At 39.1% G+C, this 21,831-nt stretch overlaps 2 protein-coding genes across 2 annotated transcripts; one reads left to right on the top strand and one right to left on the bottom strand.

Moving 5' to 3' along the window:
* Positions 1-928: 928 nt before the first annotated feature.
* Positions 929-5,840, bottom strand: prdx1 (peroxiredoxin 1). Its single transcript, XM_083928019.1, has 6 exons — positions 5,804-5,840; positions 4,109-4,225; positions 3,741-3,894; positions 3,520-3,642; positions 2,354-2,484; positions 929-1,601 (listed from the first exon to the last, which is right to left on the bottom strand). Exons 2-6 carry the CDS (start codon positions 4,212-4,214, stop codon positions 1,519-1,521), a joined length of 597 nt encoding a protein of 198 aa, XP_083784145.1. The 5' UTR covers positions 4,215-4,225; positions 5,804-5,840; the 3' UTR covers positions 929-1,518.
* An 8,811-nt stretch (positions 5,841-14,651) lies between these two features.
* LOC310958199 (histone-binding protein N1/N2-like) lies at positions 14,652-21,184 on the top strand (the record flags this gene model as incomplete). The annotated part of the gene is made up of 13 exons (XM_083929048.1): positions 14,652-14,770; positions 16,300-16,380; positions 16,532-16,635; positions 16,738-17,154; positions 17,286-17,365; positions 17,453-17,532; positions 17,629-17,702; positions 19,483-19,671; positions 19,770-19,912; positions 20,520-20,591; positions 20,725-20,820; positions 20,925-21,034; positions 21,121-21,184. The coding sequence occupies 13 exons, from the start codon at positions 14,652-14,654 to the stop codon at positions 21,125-21,127; spliced, it is 1,572 nt and encodes a 523-aa protein (XP_083785174.1). The 3' UTR covers positions 21,128-21,184.
* Positions 21,185-21,831: the final 647 nt, after the last annotated feature.

Genomic DNA, 21,831 nt, shown 5'->3' with positions numbered 1-21,831 from the left:
CCGTTAATGTATCAATACTTATTGGTGCATGTGGCTGGAATGTAGAAACTCACAATAATACATTTAATATAATCGTTTCATATTACTAGGTACATTTCATTTACATTAAGTCAAAATGTCCAAGGCAACATCTTCATTCCCATTATTTTTAATTTAATTAAAAATATACTTTGAGTCGCTGTCATATGTTAAATCCAACAAAAAATGTTTATCAGCTATTTCATTTTATTCAAATTACATTCAGTGAACTTGTCTGCCATTATAACTTGCCATATATATTTTCTTTTTTTATTTATTTTTTAATGTATTTCTTTTATTAGACCTATTTGTTTCCTTTTTTCTACATTTCTTATATTATTTATCTACTATATATTATTTATTTAAGTGTTTTGATGTTTGCCCTTATATCATTACGATGTCTGCCTTTGTCATGTCTTTGAATGTCAGTCACTTTGTTTTTGTTCCTTTTTCAATGGTTCAAACTATTTAATGATATATATATATTTTTAAAGATCTATTTTGATGGTTATAGCAGCAACACTACAGGGGTGATTAAACATATTAATGATGGCCCTGCTTGATTTATGTGTCAGTTATATGAATGTATAATGCAGGACACTAAATAGAAGAACACTGTCATGATTGTCATAATTACTTTACATCCTATGAAAAGTAAAACATTTCTGCTGTGAAGTTTAAGAATCACACAGGTGTGTTTCGAGGTATTTTGGCTTTTTGCACATCCTGCACAACTTCTTGTTGTTAAACTGTGACATTGTATACAATTTGATATAGTATGAAGTATTTGTTTACTATCTATTTTAAATATTTTGATGTTCATTTTTTTATTTTACATCTACGTTCTTGACTGCAGTACTTTGCTTTATTGTTTAGTTACTTTTAATTATTGTGGGCACTGAACACCAAGGAACGTAAGGCATTTTACAGGAACACACAAAAAACAATCCAACATGTACCTGACTTGATACAAACACCATCAAATAATACTATAATATTAATAATATTAATAATAATAACACACATGTAATGACCCTAACACCCCAACATGTCCTCTGAAATATCTGAAGTAAATTCATGCCTTAAGGAGAATGTTATAAACTTTTATTTATTTAAATGAAATAACCTGTTGCTCACTGTGAAAAATAAAAATAAAAGTACAACATCATTTAGTGTGTGAGTGTGTAGATTCATTCCAATAAACTGTTTTTACGGTGCTTTGCATCTAACAATAGAAAGGAATGACGTGAGAGAACAAACAGACATTTAGCTCAGCCCAACAGTGAAAATAGCAAACATCACCACAACATAATTACACAATGATATACTTTGGTCATGCGTGCACTATTCACTTTACAGACAACACACGCTCGAGTACAGAAACTGTCTCCTAACTGCTCCTCCACGGGTCACAGCGGCTGACTTAAGTATTGTTCTCTGGAAACATAATCTCTAAATGAAATCTGCTACAACAGGCTGCAGATTCTGGGCTTCGGCTTATTACTGCTTGGAGAAGAAGTCTTTGCTCTTCTGGACGTCAGGTTTGATGGTGTCACTTCCTGGTTTCCAGCCGGCTGGGCAGACTGAAAAGATAAGCCTGTAATGAGTCCTGGCCCGGTCGACCAAACAGTGAAGACTTGTGCCAAAATGACGCATATATACAGTATATAACACGTTCTATTGCCTAGGGTTTAAAACAGGGACATGCAGTTTGCTCAAGTTATTGCTCTCCTTTAAGTCTACAATCATTTCTCAACTCGTTGTTCCTCAGCACTGATCACATATCAACCACTGAATTTAAATAAGCCTTTATGATCTTTGCCCTGTCTGACCTATTTTAAAAGTACAATGGTGAGCTTCACATCTGAAGCTATAAACCCATATTTATTAATTTATTAGTTCACAATTTATATCCTTCAACCTTGCAATACTGCAATAATAATTTACTATGGGATTAATACTGCATATGTACACTGCAAAATAGTTTAAAATGGTCTATTATTACTTAAAATGACTTGTTTTATATTGTAGTAAGCCTATTTTTACATATTTATCTCTGTTTTTTCCATATACATATAAATTAATACATATGCATTTGTATTATTTCCTATTGTTCTTATAATTTGTCTATATATCTAAATTAAAGAATGGGAAAAAATGTGTTTTGGGATCAATAGTGTATTTCTGATTCTGATTAATATTAACCATATCTGAGTCATTATGTCACTCACGTGTGGCACATTTTAGGGCAAGCACTATTTCAATCTTTTAGGAACACAAGAGTTTGATAAGCTCAAGTTTTAGCTACACTACAGGTGCTACAGCAATAACTTACCTTCTCCGTGCTTGTCAGTGAACTGAAACGCTTGGACCAAACGCATGGTCTCCTCAACAGAGCGTCCAACTGGGAGGTCGTTGATGGTGATCTGTCTCAGGATGCCCTTGTCATCAATGATGAACAGACCCCTAAACAGAGAGGAAGAGCAGTTCAGGACGGTTCAGACCTGCAGTAAGTGAATACATGAAAGGTGTCCTAATTGCTGCCTGAAACATCTTTAACAAAGTGCATTTAATTATACAGTAAGAAAATTGTGCCATCTCCGTCAGCAAGCGACAGCAGCTAACTCTGGTTTTATTGTTTCTAATCTCTGTTGAAGCCTACTGAGGGTACGTCCACACGATCGACAAAACAACCTTTTTTTTCCTCTGTCATTCTTAAAACGTTTTCCGTCCAAACAGCCTCGGCTCAAGAAATATCTGCGTCCACACGAAACCAATGAAACCGGCTAAAAACGCTGTAAAACACATGCCAGGCCTGGATGTGGCACTGTAAATGCCACAGAAATACACCAACAGCGGAGAAGAAGAGACAGGGAGACGCTGTGTAGGCTATGATACAAACACCAGCGGTGAGTTTTTCGCCAAATCTGGAGACTTCCCAAATCCTCATCCATCCTAGATAGAAATCTGGCGACTGCTCTGGTGTTATTGGAAACTTTTGTGGTGTCTTGGAGACACTGGTGCACGAATTACTGTCCTCACCTTCCCCGTCCCAAAGCACTCAAAGGCCGGCACTAACTTGCTGGATTTAACAACATTTCAGACCTTCTTAGTTACTTTATTTATAAAAAGCTACTAGCGACCAATTTAGCGACGTATTCAGAGCATCAGGGAAAAGGGAGAAATATGTGGTCGGCCTAACTATGTGTCCGTGTCTCTCTCCTCTCACACAGCAGCACTGTTGTTGTTATGCAACACCACGGGGGTTAGAGGTCCAAGGTGGGGCGATGAGGCCATCATTGAACAAAGTACGCAGCTTTGCCGTCCGGACGACAACGCCACGGGGGGGTGTTTTCAAATCTTCCCACTCTGGGACCCAGTTTCAAAAGATAAAGACGGCTGCGTGTGGATGGTCGGCCAAAAGGATACTAAAGTTGTGCGATTACAGGAAAACGTATCTTCGTGTGGACGGGCCCTGAAACTCCATATTGTTAAACCAACCTGTAGGCGATGCCCTCATCCTCTTTAAGGACACCATAATCTGTGGAGATGATGCGCCGTGTGTCAGACACCAGGGGAATCTTCATGGCACCCAGACCGCCCTGCTTTCGTGGTGTGTTGGTCCTTTGAGAACATAAACCGGGGGAAAAAATTAAAAAGTGAGGAGTTTGCAGTGAGTGAATCAACACAATCACAATATGCAGAATAAAGCTCGTAACTACCAAGCGAAGTGGGAGAAGTGGGAGTCAACAGAGGCGGCGATGACCTCACAGCCGATCTTCCTGAAGTCGTCGGCGGCGTCACTGAAAGCGATGATCTCGGTTGGACACACAAAGGTGAAGTCCAGGGGATAGAAGAAAAAGACGACATATTTCCCTGCACCAAAGGAAAAGAGAACAAATAAGGCTGTTGCGTTTGTCACGTGACATCGCACCTACGTAATCACAGGCTAATTAATTCTAGTCTTTAGTAGTGCAAATGAACGTCTATTCAACATATTGTGGGATCACAAAGCAGCGAATCACAGTCCAGAAGAGAATCAAAGCCTGTTCTCCAGTCGACAGAGGATGAGACGCATGCTGAAGTATACCTCTGTAGTCTGACAGCTTCAGGTCGTCAAACTGTCCGTCTGGCATCACCGCCTTAGCTGTGAAGTCTGGGGCCAGCTTCCCAATGTGTGCCTTGCCTGCAGCCATCTTGAGTCTAACTGGATAACAGACGAGGGACACCGTTTATGTATTATTACACAATCTCTTCTCAGAATCACAGCCGTGCATTGTTTCTTTAGTGCGTAAAACCATGCATAAACCATAACCCTTCCTCATTTACAAGACAAAAAAAACTCTTTTGTGTAGAATATCGACTCAATTGTATAATTATGCTGCCTATTATTAAAGCACTATGCGTTTTAGGGCTGCAACTAATGATTATTTTCCTCATGAACCGATCTGCTGATTATAATCTTGACTACGTTTTTTTTTATGTATACAATTTGTCTGAAAACAATAACAAAAAAAGGCACATTTCACATTTCCAGAGCCCAGAAATGACGTACAGAAGTTATACGTTTTATCTGACCAACAGTCCACAACCCAAACATGAAAGGTTTGCTATCATAAGACATTAAGAAAAGCAGCAAATCCTTACATCTGAGAAGCTCCAGTGCATTTAACATTAAAACTATTCTAATATACAATACATTTACTGTCAACAAAAGTCTAAAATTAACGGGCAATTTTTTTTATTACTGAATTGACTTTGTGTGATAGTAAATTGACCTGACATTACCTTGGACTTTAGGAATTTATGATAACTATTTTGTAACTTATTAAAGAAGACAATGAACTGGCATATTGTAAATAATAAGGTCAAATTTAAGCACTTTAAGTATTTTCAAGCTTTTCCAGCACTTTACAGCTGTGGTAAATTACATTTCGACAAATACATACATACTTTAAAAAAAAAATGTATTAGTACACTTTTTTATCAAGTTAAAAGGAGATGGAATTATGCTATAAACACTTAAATTGTGTTTTGCAATAACTCCTGTTCTATAGCTATTTGTTGTGAAATAAAACGTGGAAACAATTTCAAGCATTTTCAAGTAATTTATCCAAAATTCAAGTACTTTTCAAATCTTGAGAACACAACACTATAATTCAAGCTTTTTCAAGGATTTCAAGCTCTTATAATAAGATCTTTATCAAGCATGTGTGTGTGTGTGTGTGTGTGTGTGTGTGTGTGTGTGTGTGTGTGTGTGTGTGTGTGTGTGTGTGTGTGTGTGTGTGTGTGTGTGTGTGAGTGCGTGTGTAATATTATTATGAAACCAGAAGAGACCAAGTAAAAAAGTGGAAACAACCCGAAACCTATGAGCCACTTCTGTTTAAATCCACAGGTGTATCCGCATATGGATATTTACAATTCAATTTCAACGTTTTTTTCATACATATTCCGGGGTTTCATTTTAAAGGGGAAACTATTCACTTATTATTTACATTTTCTATAGTTCGCGTTGAGTTATCGTTTCTGTTACCAGACGTTTCTGTCAGTGGGAACCATAGTGGAAACTGTTCACTTCACAAAAACAAACTATTTGTCTGCTACTTAAAGGAAAAGCCTTGAGAAAGAACATCATTTTGTGAAAAACCACTTGTTGAACTGTGAGCGAAAGTAACTGAACTCGTCCCAGGGTAGATAAACGGGACAAATTAACCCTTTACAAAACAATAAAACTGTAAAGCAGCAAACGAAAAACATAATAAAATATGTTGTGTCTCACACTTACCTCAGATTTGACCTCAACGACGGACACAGGAGAGGAGGAGAGTGAGCAGGGAGACAGGCTCGATGGGGAATTATACCACGGCTCACTTCTCGCGATAAGATGATTCAAGGGCTATAGGCTCGATGGGGAATTATACCGGGGCTCACTTCTCGCGATAAGATGATTCAGACCGTGATTACAGCCCACTTCAGTCCAGTCTCAGCCTCCTCACTACTCAGCATGACTTTGCAATTTCCCTCATGACCCTTATGGGAATCTTTTGAAATCACAAGAGGCATTAGGGAAATTTTATTCACACTATTTATTATATAAGTCTCTATATAATTATATCCATCTTTACTTGCCAAATGTAGGCCTATATGTATGGTTAGTTTAGTTTATTAGGATCCCCATTATTCTTCCTGGGGTCCCACACATGCATACAGTTGTGATAATGCATTATATTATTAAAAAATACATTTATATTCAATTTAAACGTACAAAAACAACACTTCAAAACACACTGCACACACAGTACAGTTGGTTTTTTTGCCATGCCAATGATATAAATAGACCTTCAGTATTATGTTATACTATAAGCAATGTTATAATTCAAATTACAGAATGTGATAACATCCTAACATATCAATACCAACACCAATTATACTATATATTACATCAACATAAATATCCCACAATTATACTATATATCATATTAATATCAATATCACAATCATAACCTGTTCCATATTTATGTCAGTATCACATAATCATACTATATATCACATCAACATCAATATCACACAATTATACTATAAATCATAGTAATATCAATATCACATAATCATATGTATCACATATAGTTTGTCCCAACATAAGTGATTTCATATCTCGGTGACAATCTATCTATATCACATTAAAGCACCTTTTATATTAATGTAATAAAAAACACTTGCTAAAACAACATGGTAAAGCCTATTTTTGTATATTCCTTTAGTTTAGTTTTTTTATTTGATTTAAATCTATATCAAACATGTAAAAAAGAAAACAGGAACGGTCATACAGAAAATAATATTACAGAACTTTTTTTTTATACATGTCTTAAAAGGAGTGGGAAAAGGTCCACACACTTATAGTGCATTGTTAGTTAACAGCTTTCTCTGTCATTCATTTATTATTATTATTATTTTTTATTATATATTATATACACTTTTTTAATCAAATACTTGACAAATGAAAAGTGTTGGAATAATTAGTTCTGCCAGTTGTGATGCAAAAGACTGAATCTATTACAAAAAGAAGAAGAAAAGTAGTTAGTTTTAGTTTTTAGATAGTTTTTAATCAAAGTCAAATATTATTACGTTCATAAGACTCAAGTGTTTCAGATCCCAGTTCATTTCCATATATGTTATGTTTTGAAATACAATATCGTTTGGCTTTGTTTCTAAGATTGTAACAAACAATAAAACTAGAAACACCTCTCATTAAGTAGAAACATACATTGTTATAATAAACACTTACAGTCAGTTGGGTGATGTGTGCTTATCTCCCTCGTACATTTTGCTGTTGAATGTGTCGGTTAATGTTTAATTTATTCATGTCTGTTATTATTATTTCATGTCTAAATAAGATTGTATCATCCATCAGCTCCAGTGCATTTGAAAATATGCTACAGCACAACACATTTAAACTGATATATCACAATAGCACTGTATTGTATGTACCTCAACAAGTGTGTTTATTAATTTTCAGAATAATAATCACACTAAAAACAGATATAATAGGTGCAGAACAATACTCTCACAATAAAGCTCAACTTAAATGAGATAAACATCACAGGGCAGTATCATGTGTTATTTTGCACAGTCCAAAATGCAAATAACCCATCAAGAAAAGCATTTCAAATCAAAAATAAAAGGAGCAAAAAACAACAAACAAACAGACGCATAATAAATACATGGTAAAGTTTTGGATTTCTATGATTTGGCTTTGTGTATTTGGCTTGTAGCATGCAAAAAAATAATCATTATTTGCCTCGTTAAGGTTATGGTTTATCGGATAAATACCAAGGATACTTAGTTTGGGGTCTAATATTAGTTTTTGTATTGTAATATTTGAAATATATATTTTAAAAAAAAGAAAGAAAGAAATGTTCTCTAATCCCTGCAGCCATGCATGCAGGGGTCACAGAGTCATGAGGTTTCATCATGTGACTCCACCTCTTTCAGGACGTGAAGCTTGTCATCGTGAGCAGACGTTATTAACAACGCCTTCACATTGCTGCTGCAATCTGGGATCACTATGGTAACGTCTTAGCGCCTTATCAGTGACTCACTGATTAACTTTCCCGCTCAGGAGCCAAACCAACACCTCATACAACACACATTTATTTTGTCTTCTTTGTTTCCTGGTGTAAGAAGAAAAAGAATTCCTTTTATTTATCCCGCAAAGGAAATTAAAACATTTTTCACTCTGTTATTATTATTATTCATGTTACACAGGCCCGAAATACACACATGCACAAACAGGACCTATATACATGCAATCAATGGAGAGATGTCAGAGCGAGGGGGCTGCCAATAGCTCAGCGCCCCGAGAAGTTGGGGGTTTGTTGCCTTGCTCAACAGCACCTGCACTATAGGTGACTCCCAGCTGAGTCACCTATAGACTGAGCAACTGCCGCACAAAGGACCATGTTTCATCAGACCATGTGTGTGTGCAGACATGGCCTTGAAGAAGACAAACATGAGCTCACATTACATGAAAGTGTTTTATTTGCATTGTTATAGTGAAATGTCACTATAGCACATTTTAGAGAAAACTGAGGGAACTCTTTTTCCATGCTTAAGTACACTAACTTCATTAATAATAATTATAGACTGAGACCACTGCACTTCTGAAATATTCTTTATTCTATTAAGCTCCGTAAGAAAGTTGCATGTGCTGGTTAACTCCATGTTTTCACTGATTACCAGGGTGCTTTGTATTTAAAGTGGGACGTACTGCACTGTTGCAACATCTTGTACTTCTCCTGTGGGCTGCAGAAGGCCTTTTTCATTCTCATTTCCTCCTCCCCACTGCTATATTTACTTAATGACGAGGCTGAGGAGCAGCGGCCTCAGTCTACGTTTAGACTAGCAGCAGTTTCTATAATAAAAAAAATGGAATTGAGATTATTAGGTTTTACAAATTTCATATGAAGCTTGTTGACAAAGGCTGCAGTCACTGATGGTTGGGAGGTGTTCAGTGATTGGCTGTACGGTCCTGATGTCACAGTGAGACTCAAAGACTAAGGAGGGTGAGAACTTGCAGAAATACATCGTGAAGTTACCTGAATGAGAGTGAAGGAATCACAGGAGTCACAATCAACGTTACTTCAGAGCGTGAATGTGATTTTCAGGTTAAAGTCTTTCGTCCTTGGGGTCAATTTGAAGCCCAGTGATTCAAAACCTCCAGAAAATGATTAAAAAATGTTGTCAAGCACTTAGTTAGAGGCATAAAACATTGAATGGGGTCAAATTTATCACAAGGATAAAGTGACAGTTAATGCAAATGTTATCTGCTCAAATTTTCTACATCTAAGATCCTACATCCTACTACGTCTTACTGCAACAAGCCTTGGGTCTGTTTGTGTGTGAGTGTGAAAATATAAACTCCAAGAAGTGAAAACACAACGAAAGGGAAGTTGTTGTGTGTGAAAGACTGACACGCACAGACGTTTTGCTTCAGAACATCAACTAACTTTTTACTTCAGCCTCATGTCTAGACCAACACTTCCTTGTTTTCACGTGTGTTTTCACGTGCTTCACGCGTAAAGTAGCATCCCATAAGGATCACAGTCTCTTAAAGGTCCCTTAACCCCTATTTAGCAACATAGAGCAAACCCCATATACTGTATCACAGTGTGACCATGTTAACAGAACTTAACAGAAGTGAAGCTGGTTTCACTGCACCACAGGCTGAAGGTCACAGTGTATCTCAAATGACGTTGTTGTTCTGTCATTTAGTTTTGTATCAAACTAGCTGATTGCAGATAGTGACCGTAATGTATAAGAAGTATAATTTTACAGCCAGTCTTACTTGACTCTATAGCAAATCAAATACGAGTAGAGTTGCTGTCACATTTAAAGGAAATAAAGCTCTTTATGTTGTTTGCTTTCAAACCTGCAGAGAATACGAGTTCACCTGAGTCTATATAACCTGGACAGAAAGAGGCTGTTATCTGCTCAAACAAACCCCCTGCACCGCGCCTCCTTTCTCCACTGTCATCAAGCGATGTCTTTGCATACTGTTGCCATGGGCAATGCATCAAGGGCCAGATAAGAGGGGGACACACAATAACCTCCTGTTAGAAGCGCTGCGGTGGGCTAGTGATCAAATGTTGCCCTGTGTTCATCTACTGCTACACAATAAGCCTTAATTGGTGCATCTGCGCCACTGCTGGTCACGGACGTTTGAAGGACACTCGTGTGACCATCATCCTGGTCAAATGATGTTTTGTGTGTGTGTGTGTGTGTGTGTGTGTGTGTGTGTGTGTGTGTGTGTGTGTGTGTCTGTGTGTTCTCTTTGAGTAAATGCCCAAGTGCATTCTTATGTTTAAAGGCTTCACATATTGCATTCAGTGATGGTGCATCACTGCATCATCAAAGGTGTAATGTACGGTGGCCCTGAGAGCTCACAGCACCGCAACTTAAAGTGTAATTCCGGTGCAAACAAGACAAACAGTCAGAAAGTTGAACTGTAAGGTTCATTCTTGATTTTATAAATAAAAGTAAAACAAAATCAGAAGTCAAGGTCAACTTCCAACATCTCCTCTGGCTCTTTCAGTCACATCTGGTAGACTTCATCTACAGATGCAGATGGCTCAGTTGTAAACTCCATCCACTGATGAAAGCCACCAGATGCAGCTTAAAGCCCTGAAAGAAATCTAACACCTCATTTCTTCTGGAGCTCGCTGCTAATGTCGGCCACAAGACATGACCGAGAGAAATATTGGATGTGGCCTTGAGTTAATATGTAATTCCAGCGCAAAATCATCCCGTGGTATTTCTTGGCACTTACATACATCAAATAAGCCATCGAGACAGTTTTTCCGTCTATTAACTGAGAAATCCGGGAGAGTCGCAAACAGCAGGATGTGGCTAACACTGATTAGCTCTGGGCAGTACGGTGAAGACATTAAAACGTCTTTCTTGTCAACTAACACTGCTCAAAATAACACTAAACCTCTGCAGTAGCATAAGAGTCCCTACACATAAAACGAAGCAACAATGGGCTCCTTCCTTTTGGATTGACTTTGGTAATCGACTTGAATGGACTTTACTATGAGAGGAGCTGGTACCGCGGCCAGTTGGTAAGTCTTTAAAACACTCTTTTAACAAACTCCGGGTTCACTAACTACATTGTTAATGTTTTTTTAATGTGTAGGGACTCTTCTCATGCTGCTGCAGAGGTTTGGTGTTATTTTGAGCAGTATTGGTGGTTAAAAAAGACATTTTAATGCCTTCACCGCACTGCCCTGAGCTAATCAGTGTTAGCCACGTCCGACTGTTAGCGACTCTCCCAGATTTCTCCGTTAATAATTCATACACGAAAAAAAAACTGTCTTGATGGCTTATTTGATGTATATAAGAGCCGACAAAAGACCATGGGAGGATTTTGCGCCGGAGTCACACTTTAATGATACACATGCAAACAGACAAAAACACAAGGAAATTAAGAAAACACCTTCATCAATTGGACAACACACGTGCAGCATTTAGAAAACGTACTGCAAACACCACAACACAACGGAAGTGTTTCAAGACAACACTGTTTTATCGTATTTGCATGTGTTTCCTTAATTTGCAGTGCAGAGAGTTCTCAGGGCCACCGTAGTATTGGTTATCAGCTCTAACAGCGAACAAATGGAAACAGCAACATATTTTAAAGGATATTGTGTTTCAAACCTTTCTGAGGAAATGTACATTTTAATAAGAAAAGAATAATCAGACCATGTTCAGAATGTTTTTTACATTTAAATTTAATTCTGTTCTCTCATAAAAGGAAATTAAAGGAATATTTTGACAACTTGGGAAATATGCTTATTCGCTTTCTTGCCGAGTAAGTTTGATACAATATGTGTCTGAAGCTACAACCAGCCGCTGGTTAAAGTTCAATGAGCTAAGCTAGCTTCATAACAGACAAACATGAGCGTGGTGTCACTCATCTCTGAAGCTAATTCCCTCTGACTGAAAGAAATGTGAGCTAAACGAGCCGTGGTGTGTAGTGTTGGTGGATTTCATTGGGAAATTAAAGCTGTCGTCTCTAACGATGAGTCTCAGTGTGACGTAGATTGGATGTCAGCAGGTCCAGACTAGTCCTGATGAGCCAGGGACACAGTGGAGCCAGCGGGAGGAGACTATGGGGAGCGGGCGATCCTTGTCCGCCACAGCAGGACATGACAGTAGCACACACACACACACACACACACACACACACACACACACACACACACACACACACACACACACACACAGCAGCTTTAAAATCAAGATGGCAGTGCAGTTAACAAAAGCATGGATTTATTCATATTGTGTATTTTCTAACTTTAGTGAATCATAACATGTCAGTTATTGAATGAATCTGCAGATGCTCAGGTTCCCAATGAGACCAAACCTTTCTATGAATGTCAGTTTTTAAGCCATTACAAAGGCTAAAATGAGGCCTGCAACAGACAGGGTAAGGCTTGTTTTTAGCCAAGATGATTGACAGAAATGCCTTTTACTGAAGCAGTCATTGAACACTGGTGGCCCCTTTTCCATCATACAATACAATACATCTCAGCATCAATATGAAATGTTATTTCATCCTTATTCTTTTCACAATTACTGAGGTTATTGCAGGTCTGCCCATTCAGAGCATATCAATATTATTATATTAACCAGTTTAACTCACTATGCCTTTGTTTGTCTTGACTGAAAAAGACATTTATAAAGATAAAAACTGCTGCACACTGGCAGAGATGTGGACTTACACTTGAGCCGACTAAAATACTGTTTTGATGACTTGCAACTTTACTTTATAGAAAATAAATAATGATTTAAAAGTGATGGAGAGGAGATATGTTTTTGAGTGAGTACACATGGGAGGTTAAAGACTTGTGATATGACTTTAGACATGATGACTCCTCTTTTTCTAATTTTTCTATCCTTTTTTAAACATATTTAATGAAAACATTCAATATAAACATACTTTTTTTTATATGTTCCAGAGTTATATACAATACAAACATGTAAGCTTTTTCTAAATGTAGGAAAATCCTAACAACCTAAATTAAAATGTACAAAGACAGTAAAACATAAAAAAGGAATGAAAAAGAAAAAAAGAGAGAAAGAACTAAGGGAGTAAATCTGAAATGCCTAAATAATATAATGTTTTTTTTTCCACTTTTTTATTTTTGAATTTTAGGTTTTCTATATAGTGGTCAAATATGATTTAAAAATAAGTTTGTTAAGCTAAATCATTTTATGGATAAAGCATTTTACTAAGATGATCAAATTAATTATGTGAGTTTCATCTACTGATTGTTTGGGATTGTTTTTTATAATTAGAATTTTATTGTATATGTAATGAGCAGAAAATCGGCATCTAGTGTCTCAAGATCGTAGTTGCAACAACGACAAATAATTTCACCACTCAGGTTGCCAGGTTGGTCAGACCCAGCCCAGCAGCCTACAGGAGACCGGAGTCTGTTTGAGTCTGTTTGATCCCATCCCCTCCGGCAAATCACACTATAAAAACAAGTATTAGAGGAGTTTGACTGACAGTTACTGTTAGCCGTTACAGCTAAGTAAACATGAAAGTTAGCTTACAGATCAAGGAGACACGTAGCTATTTGGGCGTGTGTTTTAATGCTGTTTAACTCCTTTATCTCAGTCCATTGAGTGAATGCTTGGCCTATACTGACTCTGGTTTTTGCCTGTCTCCGGACAATCATTGGCAAACTCCATTTCGCCAGTGCCAGCCTACAGTAGCTGCACCCAACAACAGACAACCCTGGCAACCCGCAATGCCCAACGCTATTGGCTGGTAAAATGTAACCAGAATGTGACAGAAAGTCATTGTCAAACCTGTAAAAAAATTCAAATATTAATTCAGACTAAATATATTTTTTTTGGAAAAGCTATACTTTCATTCTGTACCTCTCAAAACGCCCAGTGGGTGTATTATTATTATTATTATTATTATTATTATTATTATTACTTTAAAAATACAGCTTTTAATGAAGATTCTACATATTCAACCTTTAACACCACTGATACATCCTAGTCAGCATTGTAGTCAACGTTATAATTGAAATCTTAACATATATCCCTTAGTGGTGGGGGTGCATTTTGATTTTGAAGACAAAAAAACAGATTAAGCCAAAAGAGCGAACAGAAATCAGCTATAAATGATTATTTGGGATTGTAAATAATTAGTATAAACCCATATTTGTTAGTATTACATTTTTTTTTTAACAAGAAGGTACTTCTGCAAATCAATCCAAAAAGAGGTAACCTGAAAACAAACTACAAAAACATGTTCAAAAGTCTCCCCCTCACAATTTTCCTACCCATGTGCTCTGTGCCTTTAAGAAATCTCCCGCGCTGGTTTTCGAAGCCGGAACTCGACCGGAAGAGGCAGGAATATTTCGCGCCAAATTGAAACAACGGAGCAGCGGTTCTCAGCAGCAGAAACCGGGACACAAACCAAAACACGCTGCTTTAACCTTTCACTCGTTATTTCTCGGACAACAAGGTATTTTATTTGTAAGTGTAGGACAGAAAGTAAACATTTAAACATTCACGGACTGACGTTTGTTTACTGTTTTTGTTTATTTCGCTGAATGTCCAGTTTAGTCAACATGGAGGAGGCCAACAAGCTAATCGGCTCCGGCAAGAAGCACCTGGTGATGGGGAAGGTGGTGGAGGCGGTGAGCTCCCTGCAGGAGGCCTGCGGCATGCTGTGAGTTATTATCAGACAAAAGAAACCGCTCAAGCTGCAAACACACAATAATTAAGTCAGACAGCTGCAGTTAACAAGCTTACACCGACAAATAAAGTCAGAAGCTGTTTTTTTTAAGCTTCATTAGTCTGAAAATGGTCACTAGCGAGTTATGTAAAGCCCCAATGTTAATCTACTGAAAGAAAAAAAGAGGATAAAGTGGATTATTCTGCTTTAAAAATGTACTTTGATGCACACATTTGTTTGCAGTTGCAGGTTAATTTTCCACAGGTTTGCAGATTAAGTTTCAGGGGTCGTACGGGGGCTTGAAATCCTTAAAGATGCTTGAAATGTTTTGTTTTCAAGGTTTGAAAAGTGCTTTAATTTTGGATAAAGTGCTTGAAATTGTATCTGCATTTCTTTCGCAACAAATAGCTGTAGAGTAGAAATACAATAATTCAGAGCGTGACATGAAAAATGTGAAATAAACATTTTCAGTATTTGTAGAAATGTTATTTTACCACAGTAGTAAGATGCTGAAAGTTGAAAATGGACCTTGAAAGACATTATTAGTATGTAGCCAGGAGAAGGAAACTGTATAGCAAGACTTGTATATCTTTTATAAATATCATTGAGGATAAGGCAACAACTTTTACAAATGAACTACCATAAAAGATCATTTCTCATCTCATCTTCAACCTCTTATCCGGGGTCGGGTCGGGGCAGCAGCTTTAGCAGGGGACCCCAAACTTCCCTTTCCCGGGCCACATTAACCAGCTCTAACTGGGGGATCCCGAGGCGTTCCCAGGCCAGTGTGGAGATCTAATCTCTCCACCTAGTCCTGGGTCTTCCCCAAGGCCTCCTCCCAGCTGGACGTGCCTGGAACACCTCCCTAGGGAGGCGCCCAGGGTTCATCCTTACTAGATGATCCTGAACCACCTCAACTGGCTCCTTTCAACTCAAAGGAGCAGCGGCTCTACTCCGAGTTCCTCACGGATGGCTGAACTTCTCCCCCTCTCTCTAAGGGAGACTCCAGCCACCCTCCTGAGAAAACCCATTCTGGCCGCTGTACCCGCGACCCCGTTCTTTCGGTCATGAAAAGATAATTTAATTCCTATAAATATACCTTTTACTCCCTAACTTGGTATGATAGTTTTGAAACAGCCTAACCGCAGGACTTTTCTGAGCTGAAAAACAGCATTTCATGTTTGCTTTTAAAAATCAAAATGTATCTTTATTAATCATTTCAAACTATATTGCTTCCATTCACAACGATACAGCAAACATCGTAATTAGACGGCAAAAGTAAAAATAGTTTTATAAAGGTTTCTATGTTGCCATATTCATGTCATACTTTTTGTACATTTTGTCAAAGACATGAAGCCGAACCGAATATTTCATGGTGATTTTAATGAAGTTAAAGGCGCCTTGCGCAAATAAAGGCAACAGTTGTCTCTTGAGTATGTGCAAAGAACCGAGTTATTGCCATGTTTGTGTTTCATACTGATTTATAATCTGACATTACAACTTATTTTGTCTTTTTATGTCAGAGCTAAAAAGTATGGGGACACAGCAGACGAGTGCGGAGAGGCTTTCTTCTGGTGTGGGAAAGCGCTGCTGGATTTGGCACGGTAAGATCATGAAGATTAGTCAGAATTTGTCCCATTGTTTAAAGAAACGGGATTATAGCTCAATTTAGGACTATGCTAGGCTGTTTTGGGTCATTTTTACATTGAAGAAACTTGTGAAAATGCAGATCTAACCGCCACTATCACTGAATAGGATGGAGAACTCGGTCCTGGGTAATGCTCTGGAGGGAGTACCAGAAGAGGAGGATGAAGAGAAACCTAAGGACTCTAACGTTGACAGCACAGAAAATATTGATGGTGAGAAAATAATGCAAAAAGAATAATAAAAAAAGCTTGTTTTTGTGCTGTTTTTTTACCGGGAAGCTGTTCACACTGCTCGTCCTCTCTTAACTTCAACAGAGAAGACGAGAGACGAGCTGAGGGTTCAGGTGTATGACGCCATGGCTGAGAAGAAAGATGAAGGGAAACCGAGCGAGGACAAAGAGGCGAAGGGTGATGAGCAACAGAACTCTGCAGAGGAAGGGAAAGGGGAGGCAAAGAAACGCGAGGTTAGCGTAAGCAAATGTGATAAAAAAGAAGAGAAGGAAAACGCCAAGGAAGCGGAGAAGGAAAACGCCAAGGAAGCGGAGAAGGAAAACGCCAAGGAAGCGGAGAAGGAAAACGCCAAGGAAGCGGAGAAGGAAAACGCCAAGGAAGCGGAGAAGGAAAACGCCAAGGAAGCGGAGAAGGAAAACGCCAAGGAAGCGGAGAAGGAAAACGCCAAGGAAGCGGAGAAGGAAAACGCCAAGGAAGCGGAGAAAGAATCTGGAGATGAAGGTGATTTTTTTTTTTTCTCGTTTTTCTCTCCCTGTTCTTTAACTACAGACCTTGATTGCAAACAGCTCTCTGATGGCTGTAATGATGCTGTTGCCCAGTTTATCTAAATGCGTCCTTGATTGCTTCAAAAGGGGAGGAAGAGGAGGAAGACTGTGATGACGTAGAAATGGAGGGCGACGAAGAAGAACAAGGAGATGACGCTGCTGATAAGGTACTTGACCAATCGGCTCAAGTACTGCACTAAAGTCAGTCGCCTGAACGTGTGATTGAAATGTCAGGTTTCAAATGTGGGTTTCAGGACAGTGATGATGAGGAGGAGGTGGGGAACCTGCAGCTCGCCTGGGAGATGTTGGAAGTCGCTAAAGTCATCTACAAAAGGTAATAAAAACTCTGGGGTTGAGTGTGAGGATCTGAGTTTGATTTCCTGAGTTCCAGCTTCATGTTTACTGATGGTTCTTGTTTGTTTTAAACAAGGAAAGAGTCTAAAGAGGATCAGCTCATGGCGGCCCAGACTCACTCCAAACTGGGTGAAGTCTCTTCTGAATCAGGTACTAACAAGTCGCTCAGCGATCTTTTATTTTTGTTGTGACCCCTGGAAAGACAGATTTACTGAAACATTATTATTATTATTATTATTATTGCTGCAGACGGTTATCCAAGTATTGCACGGAAACTGTAAACCTATCTACATTTCAACACTAGAAGAGGAACATTGAATCATAATAAACACATTAAATTATGTGCTCGATAGCATACTCTACAGAATACACAACATAAGAATTAACTAGAATACACTATTTTAAGAAAATAAACAGATGACATATATGTTAGTGATGGGCTTTTAAAGAAATTTCAATACTTGAATACTTGCATTACCTCACGAATGAGCGCTCGAGTAATTAGTAATAAACAGGAGGTACTTTTTAAAAACAATGTATGTACTCGCGCGGCTCACAGCAACTTCATGATTCTGCCACTTTCTGACTAAATAGCGTCATGGAAATTACATATTTATATTATGTTATAAACTAACGACATTCCTTAAATCAAGTCATTTGGTGGCTCTTACATCTAAATATAAATTTCCTCTTTGAGTCGCCTGCCGACAGAAGCCCCCCTCTCTTTTCCTCTGTTGAGCGATTCTTATTACTCATCTTCCCGCTGAACAATTCGATGGGCTCGGGGTTTCCAGTCATGCATCGGTTCCGTTTTGTGATTTCAAGAGCGTTGCAGAGAGGCGCAACACAGCCTCTCACAGCGCGTCAGTGCGCGGAGATTAGAGCAAGGACACGGTCTGCGTCTACGGCCACAAACTAACCTGTTTTTTGCTTCTGTTAGATTCTGTGGAAGGCGAAGGCTTTGGTGAGCTGATTACTTTTATCGGGCCACCGTCGCGGCAACAGGGGTGGAGAAAATGCATTATGACAGTGCGGCCACATTGAGTGCGGATTTGGACCATGTTAGAAAAGGCAACAGCAGGGCCTCACCGCTGTGTAGAGAATGTATTCGAACAATTGAACAGTGTTTTTCCAGCAGATCATGGGGGCCTCACTCTATTATAGCCGCCGCAGCGCGAATAGTGACATCGAGTACTCCAGTAATCGTGCCCATCCCTACTATATACATCAGACAAGTAATGAGGTAGTGGTACTATAACATAAGTATGTGCAGGTTATTCAATGAGCAAAAACAATGTGGAGTTTTGATATGATCTGTTGGTTACAGAGTTCTGTTGGTCGACATTAAAATGTTTGGAGGGGTGAGTGACAGCTACAGATGGTTTAAGTTGATTATTATTATAGGGCTGAAATTATTGATTGGCCGATAATTATGGTCAAAGATTGAAGAAGTCGTGTAAGAAAAAAAAAAAGCCAAACATTTGCCGGGTCCAGCCATCACAACTGTCGGACACAAAGTTTTTTGTAAACTTCGCCTGGAGTCTGGGGAACAGCTGTCTTCACTGTAACTTTATAGGCTAAACAATAATCGCGGATGAAACTATCATGAAAACCACTGAACATTAAAGATGTGCTGCACAATTGAATGTGTTCTTTGAGCTGTAAACTAAATGGGACTGTGATGAAACATCAGTGCTGCTGTTAATGTTGACAGTTCTCACCAAATTTCTAAAAATCAGCATTTCATGGGTTGAAAATGACTCAACACGCCCCCTAGTGTTTTAATTTAGCCATAACTTTGCAAGTCCAACCAGGTACACCTTAACTGGAAACAGACACGCCTCAAAGACTGAACTCTTTCACACTCTAAATTCTCCTTGTTTCCTTGTTGAGACATGATGATTAATAGCTGCCCCTCTCTGTCTTCCAGGGAATTACACTCAGGCTCTGGAGGATTTCCAGGAGTGTCTGAAGCTGCAGGTGAAGCACCTGGACTCGGACAGCCGCCTGCTCGCTGAGACTCACTACCAGCTCGGTCTGACCTACAGCTTAAATCTCCAGTACAGCCAGGCCATCGAGGAGCTGAAGAGCTCCATCTCCGTCATAAAGAGCCGGCTGGGTGAGCACATCTTCATAGCAGCAACAGATGATGCGTTCTGCGTCTCGGGTCTCTGAAGTTGTTTTCACGCTGCTGACGTTCCCCTTTTTGTCTGGCAGACAAACTGCAGGAGCTGCTTGACAAGGCCGAGGGCCCGGAGGCTCTGCCGGACGAGAGGAAGGAGATGGAGGAGCTGAAGGCTCTGCTGCCGGAGATCCAGGAGAAGGTGGAGGACGCCACAGAGAGCCTGAAGGGTCCACTGGTGAGTCAGGGTGGGGTTTCATTCAAATGAGAGCTGTGACGATCCATCAATTAGTTACATTTGCCAACTGTTTTGATAAATGATCTTTTCAGAAAAGTGAATCATCTGATTCCAGCTTTTAAATGTGAACTTTTTCTTTTTTTCCTCTAATGGTAAACTGAATCTTTCTGGTTTTGGACAATCGAGACATTTGAGGGCCGTCTATTTGGCCTTTTTAGGGAAACACGGATCGACATTTTCACCATTTTCTGACAATTTATAGACTCAACATTTAATCAGTAGTTACATGATTGTTAGCAAGCCCTAAGAAAAATGTAAACAGACATGGTTTGTACATTTGGTTGATTAATAAATGCCAAACTGAACTAAGGGGATTATTTTTGCTGAATTGACATGCATGCTATCACCACATGAAGAGGACAGCTGTAGCACACAGGGTCGTAAATAAGGGGTTGTTTGGATATGTTTCATGGCTCGCTGTTCCACGTGTTCCATTCTGCTTAATACACTCTTGACCTTATTGGAAACTTATCGCAGGTGTAAATCAACAAGGGCAACTGTATAAAAAGCTTGATTATAACGTGACTTAATTTGATGTCTTCATCAGGACGGAGGCTCCACGTCCTCTGGGTTCCCCGGCTCCACGGTGCAGAATGGCGACTCCTCATCCAGCTTAAAGGTAGGTCACATACTGTAGAGTTTGCTTGGGGTGGTGTAAAAGCTCATTCTGTGTGTGTATATTTTATTGCCTACACAGGAATGATTTTGTCTGAACTTTTCACTCTGAGTACTGACGTTTGTCTTTTACCCAGATTAATGGCACGTCAACCAACGGAGGAGTCGGCTCCACCAACGGACACGCCTCCACAGCTTCCGTCTCTGACATCTCCCACCTGGTCAGGAAGAAGGTGAGGGGGCTACATGTTTGATTTATTTCTTTTTAATGGAGTCTGAAAATGAAGCTGCACACACCAGTGCAGATGCATTTGACCAATCCTGTTTTGTATTTCAGAGGAAACCAGAGGAGAGTCCAGTGAAGGAGGGCGCGGTTAAGAAGGTGAAGCAGAATGATGGCGTTCACAAAGACACTAATGGACACAAAGACAGTACGGAAGTGAAGAGGTAAGACGCAGCGTTAGCTCGTCCCAGTGCTGTTCGTCTGATAAATGAGTTTGATTGTACGGATTCAAACTCATCTTCTCTTCCAGTCAGTGATGCTGCACCTCCAGGTTTTTGCCTCCACCCAACAAGAGATTCACCAACACGCCGAGCTCTTACCGTCCTGCACTAGTTTGCTGTGTGTATCTTTTTCTATGCTTGTTGTGATGTGACTGTTTATTTCTAATATGTAACCTGTAAAATTCAATAAAGAATATTATTTGATAAAACCTGTTTTGGCAAAGTGTTATTTGAATTGGGTGTTTAGTAAAATTTTCTTTTTCAAGATTAAAATGTGCACAAAAGGCCGCTGGTGCACCAGTTTGGTTGGGTTGTACTCCAAAAGAGTCACATCCTGGTTTATTTTAATTTCCAGTTCAAAAGCAAACATTCATGCTGCCTCTCTTACTCTGGTGCATAACCAAACACTAACACACCTGCTGCCTTTATTAGTACACAAAGTCTTGATCTGGTGCTCAGTGCCCCTAGTGTCTACAATAAATAAATACAAAGTAAACAATGAAATAATCAAACTGATGAAATGGCTCCTGGAGTATATTTGGGCCTTTTAGTTGAACTGTGCTGCTGTGAAAGGAAAATATAATGGAAGAAACGTGACATTTAAATAAATCTTTACATTTTAAGCTTGTCTACAATATTTGTAACTTTTCTTCCCATGACGCTTTAACAAGTGAGGTTCCAGTTCACCTCCTGAGCGCTGCCGAGGTGCCCTTGAGCAGGGCACCAAACCCCCACCCGCT

Source organism: Echiichthys vipera (assembly GCF_963691815.1).
Source record: "Echiichthys vipera genome assembly, chromosome: 15".
NCBI classification, from domain to species: Eukaryota; Metazoa; Chordata; class Actinopteri; order Perciformes; family Trachinidae; genus Echiichthys; species Echiichthys vipera.
Note: the sequence above shows the minus strand (reverse complement) of the source record. Positions and strands in the feature narration are given on the sequence as shown.